We start from the raw sequence: 5,729 nt of genomic DNA on the forward strand, positions 1-5,729 counted from the left end.
AAGCAAAGAGTGCTGATGCTTGGTCTAACAGTGGAGGAAAACTATTTGCATCTTGGGACAATTTGGGCTCTACAACTGGGAAAATGACATTTATTGGACAAACCCTTTTATTTTTCTCCTGATATTCTCACTCAAATGGAAGCACCTTAACCCTGTCTAGTAAGAATCATGACCCACCATTTTACAGTTAACTGCAAATTTCACCTGAATTTAGACATGTTCATCTCTTTTACTCAAATTCATAGCCTAACAGGAATGACTCAAACCCAGGGCCAGAGTCATCAAGTGACAGAGTGGAGTTTCACAACTTCAAGTTTCAGGTCACAGCCCCAAGTTGCACTTTGAATCCTGGGCAAGCCTTGGACTGCTGTTCTGGGTGGCAGGACAATGGGGAAGTGGGTGAGGACCAAGAGGCACGAGTCCATGCGCTTCCCAGGGCTACCTGAAGGAAGCAGCTTTAACTTCCATCTGCAGGGGCAAAAATAAACTTTTTTTTAAAAAAAAGGTTATTGGTGGGGTAATTTCTGTCAAATGGAAAGCATTGGGCTAGGAGGAAATTCTGTGGAAGCTTTTTTGCTTGTGCATAAAGAGTGGGGAGGGAAAGGGAGCCAGATCCGTCGACATATGTGGTTAATCCTGAGACTGCACCACCTACTTGGTTAGTGATATCTGCCCCACAAGATAGATGCCTTGGCAGTTGCTTCTGCCTGCCTAAGAAAGCCAGACAGTTGTTGCCCGACGTTACTGCTGGACAGGCTTTATTAGGCATTGGCCGAGATGGGGGTGGGGAAGCAACTTGTCTAGGTCGTTGCAAGGGCTTCTGGACCTGGATCAAGAGGCCTGCACTGCTGATATTGGCTAGAGCTTGCTCTTGAATGTCCTGTCACAGATCAGAAAGAGTCTGTCTGGAAGCTGGTTGTGCTCCCATATTATCTGGACATCTGTGGTAAGGGTCAGGGATGAATGGCAGTTTCTGATTTGTCTTGAAAACCAGAATTCCAGTGTGCCGGAACCAATAAAAAAATGCCCTATTCAAAGAAATGTGATTGCAAAACCATCCCCCAATTCTGGGCTCACCTTTTACAGATATTCTGACTTCTGGTATGGCTTGTCTCACATGAATAGGAATGCTCCTTGAATATACTTGTATCACAGTAAAAAATTATATATATATATGTATACACACACACACACACACACTATATATATGTGTATATATGTGTGTGTATTTGCTTGTATATATGCATAAATGACCTGTAAAGATACACAAGGAACAAAAGTGGGTGCTCAAGGGGTGAGAAGCTGGGCTTGCTGGAGGTCAGGGATGCAAGAAAGACTTAACTGATTTGTGAAGCATGTGAAAGGATTACCTATTCAGAATTAAAGGCACATTCAGCACTGAGCAACAAATGGAGTAACTACTATGGGCAAAGGCAGATGGAGGTGACCAGGGAAGATCAGGGGAAGAGGGAGCCAGCAGACCTGGACAGCGGAGGAGCTCCATGTGACCATGACGATGTTACCTTGTATCTGCAGCTTCCATGACCCCTAGACTTGTCACCAGCTAATCCTTGCAAGAACTAGTAAGGGCAGCCTTATAAACCCTGGGTGGTAGATAAAGAAACAGGCTCCAAAAGGTTAACTGGCAGAAAGGCACATGGCTGGTGAGTGGCAAAGGTTATTCAAATCACTCCAAGTACTTTTTGTCCAGAGATCTGGGGATGCCTCCTAGCGTGCAGTTCATAATTCCCAGAAAGTCTCTCAGAAAAGTAAATTACAGTCATTAACAGTAGCTTAGCAGAGTATGGATTGGGCAATGGAGATGACAGGCTTTGGAGTGGGGCTGTGGAAAGGGACAGGGCTTGAAGTCACTGGTGGATCCAAGGGCCTTGGATTTGGGGAAAAGGCTCTTCATTTGTCAAGACTTGTGAAGAAGGCTATCTGGCCATGGTGGGAGGTTCCCTGTATCTCTCAGCCTAGACTTCCCCATGGGTCACCTGCTCCCATCTGGCCATTTCCATCTTGTCCTCCCTTCCTGGGACAGGCCTAACCAAATCACACCATGGCAAAGAAAAGTGGTAGATGACAACCAAGAAGCGAGTCAGGCTGTTTTTCCATTTTTAAAGCCAGCTGAATTCAGTTGTGCCCCTGGCAACAACTAGATAATGATTCAGCCACCAGTGGAATCCAGTTGGGGCCGAGTTCTGTTCCACTAACACATGGCACACAAGTAACACCCAATCTTGGAGCTGCTTAAGATGCATTAAGTAAAAAAAAAAAAAAAAAAAAAGTCATGTTACTAGCCAGTGACCCAAGAGCAGATCAGAGTCCCCACATGTCTACAGATTAACAAAAGGTCATTAACAACGCTTGAAGATAGAGGTGGACAGGGTGGCCTCACTTCGAGGTGTGAATCTGAGTCAAGAGTATTACAGGATCCTTGACTCATTTGTTAAAAAAAAAAGTCCAGATGGGAATTTAACCTTGTCTGTCACACAAAACTAATTTTAATAAGAATAAAGGAAGACATAAATTAACCGCCAGGCATTTGCAGTTACAGCAGTGCAGCACAGGGAAGTCTTGAAGGAGGAGCCAGATGGGGGTGGAGGTGGGGCAAATGCATTCAGGTTGTGTTGCTAAGAGTTGCAAGGAACTACTGCCAAGTGACAGTGGCCATGTTGCAGTAGGACAACGAGCCAAGAAAGGGGAGATGACTACAAGCAGAGCGAGCACTCAGCACTCCAGTATTCAGCCCCACCCTGGCGGAAGAGCTGCATTTTAAAAAGCCCTCCACATTCACAAGGGTTGAGGTCACATTAGTGGCACTTCATGGCATAAAACAGACCCAGTATGGTGCCCAGTGGAGAGTACACAGCACTCTCAAACTTTCCTCGAATGACTTAACTATTTGGGCTTTGCACCTATGGTCCATTCTGCACCAACCACCTCAACTTGCCTTTAGCTGTGACACAGTGAAATGAATTAATTTGTCTTCCTGTAAATACAAGGCTGTAACTGAAAGGCTATGATCCTATAAAAACTGAGTCAAAGCAATCTGCAGTATAGAACACAAGCATTTCTCCTTTTTGGGGAAAAATTATTTCCTATTCGAACCCCATAATGATAAGGTGACATTTGTCCCAAGGCCATTCCATGGAAAATGGTGTTGGCCATTAATGAGGCTAGTCCAGAAGCAAGCCTATTTCTGACATTGGTTGCTGAAAACATTTCACTGGAAACTGGGTGCTTTGCAGCACTCAATTCTATTGTGCTACTTTAGAGAACACAGAAACAGGGTGAAAGTAGGAGTGTACAAATAGGTCTTTTCATGGGTGCCAAACAGGCTAAAGCTTTCATATAAAAATATTTCACACTTTCCTCGCCCTGTTTTACGAAGCAGTCCAGTTGGCATACCACGAATAGGTCACACATAAGAAACAGCCAATTCTGACCAACTGGATTTGTAATTTTCCAAACTGGATTCTGCCCAGCACTCTTCCAAGCTAATGAGAATTTTCATCATCTGACCCCACCCACCTGAGCCAAGGACAGATTCCCTCTCCCATTTTAAGACAGTAGAGGCTGATTCCAGAAAAAATTTCTTGCCACGAAGAGTGACAGGGCTTCCCGCATCCTCTCTCCATATCACGCAGACTATATTTCCAATGAGAAACTGCCCCACTTGCACCTGTGTGATGGAGCAGAGGCAAAGCTGTCGATGAGGAGCCCATCCCTAGAATGAATGGATGTGGAGCACAGGGCTGTGGAAAAGAACTTTCTGACCCAAGCTGCTTCACATAGCTAATTTATACAATATTCACGAATCCTAATGGACTCTGAGCCATTTCTAGAAAAGCTGGACAGAAAGAGCCAAAGAGTAGCATGCATTTCTCTCCTATAGGGACACTTTCAATTAGTTCTCGCAAGTCCAAATACTGAGGCACGTGCCAATGAGTGAACAGCCCTGCAGGAGCTTCCTGAAACTACATTTTCAAGTGGAGCCCTGGCTAAAAAATTACATAGGGATTTTATTTAGGATGCTTTAAATTGTTAAAAAGTGAATGATAGGCATTTTTCTCTGAAGTAGAAACTGATAGGGCAAGAGAGAGGATAGAGGGAAGGAAGAAGGGAAGGGGGAAGGGGGTCGGCATCCTCCTTTGTCAAGTGGGCCAGGACTGGCGATCCTCAGCTGTCTGATGGACTCTCAGTAGCTCCCTTCTGAGGCAGGGGGACAAGGCCAGCAGCTATGCTGCAACCATACTGCGTATGTGAGGATGTGGGCAGCACCCCAAGGCCTGAGTTACATAGGGACAGCATGGGCTCAGATCCCACCCCCTGCTAGGGCTCCTGATGGCGCTTGGCTGTGCCTCACTGGCGAGGTGGGGCGTGGAGGTGGGGAGAACAAGAGGAAATGGCTTCTGACCAGGCCTTTCCAAGCGCATCTAATGTTTTTTAGCTTAGATGATTTGATAAGGAAGTGGTGTGAAACAGGGAGAAGCGGTGGCAAGGGGCACTGCTGCTTTGTTGTAACCAAAACCCTTGGGCCCCAAGATGGCCTTATCACAGGAACATAATGCGAAAAGCTTTGTTGGCACTGCCTCACCAACCACTGGCAACTGGTCGTGCTTCGGCTGAGGTAACTGCTGGTTTTACTTGGCTCAGGGGCTGCCGGGAGGGTTCGCTGCTGCTAAGGCATGCACAGTCTGCATAGAAGCTCCTCTGTCCACAGGGTGGGGGTGGGGGTGTGTGGCTTTAAAGACCTGCCCTCAGTTCCCTTCTCTAACACTTGTGTTTATCTTCCCTTCTGCTTGAGAAAGATTCACCTTGCTTGGGAGACAGCGTGTAATGGAGTCAGCAAGAGACTCTCATGAAGTTTCTTGAACCAAACCCGCAGGCTCATTCACACCTCTTCTCTTGACATGGAGTAGTGTCAGCGTGCTTTGGTTGTCACAAGACCCAGAAGTCTGGGTTCTCGGCTTAGCTGGCCCAAGAGTTCTTCATGAGGCAAAGGAAGTGGCAGCTGGTGCCCCAGGTAGAGCAGCCAACAGAGACCACTCGTGTTTCTCCTGCCTCCATGCGGACGTGGGATCCCGCAACAGTCTGATCCTTGTAGTGAGCTATACAATGTTCTCTGCCCCAGGCAGGGGCCCCTGGGGGGGTCCACGGTCCTGCTTACTGTGCAACTGGGCCAGCTGCAGAACTGGCATGTTGCACAGTGGACATACTTTCCGAACCTCCAGCCACTTAATAAGGCACCTGCAGAATGAGACACCACAGGAGGGAAGACATCAGTTCCACGTTCATGGTACTCCCTGCCCACACGCCTTGTGTTGAGCACATCTGTCGCCCAGAGCTGGGCAGTGTGAACAAGGCGCTCCACTCGGACAACACTGTTTACCCTCTGGAGGAACCAGAGTCTCCAACCTTCTAAAAGGTGACAGTAAGAAGCCACAGTCAGCATGCTATGCCCTCAGTCATCCACTGCTTCTTAAAGAAGGAAGTACACTGAGGAGGATGGTGGGAAGTAGGAGAAATAGAATTTTCTAACAGAAATGCAAAACATAAAATTGTAAGGGAAAGGGGAATATGAGTATGTCTGCAGGAAAGGAGAGACAGCCCCATACCAGCCTTTATATTCAGACTTATCTTGATTTAAAATAACTATAATTTTGATTAAAATATGGTTTTAGGAATGGAAGCTCTCATTGGAAAGTTCCAGTTAAACAGCT

The 5,729-nt window shown here is 46.6% G+C and overlaps 1 protein-coding gene across 1 annotated transcript in view; it reads right to left on the reverse strand.

Annotated features, from left to right (window-relative positions):
- Positions 1–2,477: 2,477 nt before the first annotated feature.
- Positions 2,478–5,729, reverse strand: part of RNF24 (ring finger protein 24) — a 61,953-nt gene continuing 58,701 nt past the window's right edge. Inside the window, exon 6 of the mRNA XM_023537297.1 lies at positions 2,478–5,256. Coding sequence (XP_023393065.1) covers positions 5,118–5,256 — 139 coding nt within the window. The 3' untranslated portion in view covers positions 2,478–5,117. The remainder of the gene's footprint in view (positions 5,257–5,729) is intronic.

Source organism: Pteropus vampyrus, unplaced genomic scaffold, assembly GCF_000151845.1.
Source record: "Pteropus vampyrus isolate Shadow unplaced genomic scaffold, Pvam_2.0 Scaffold7, whole genome shotgun sequence".
In the NCBI taxonomy this organism is placed as follows: Eukaryota; Metazoa; Chordata; class Mammalia; order Chiroptera; family Pteropodidae; genus Pteropus; species Pteropus vampyrus.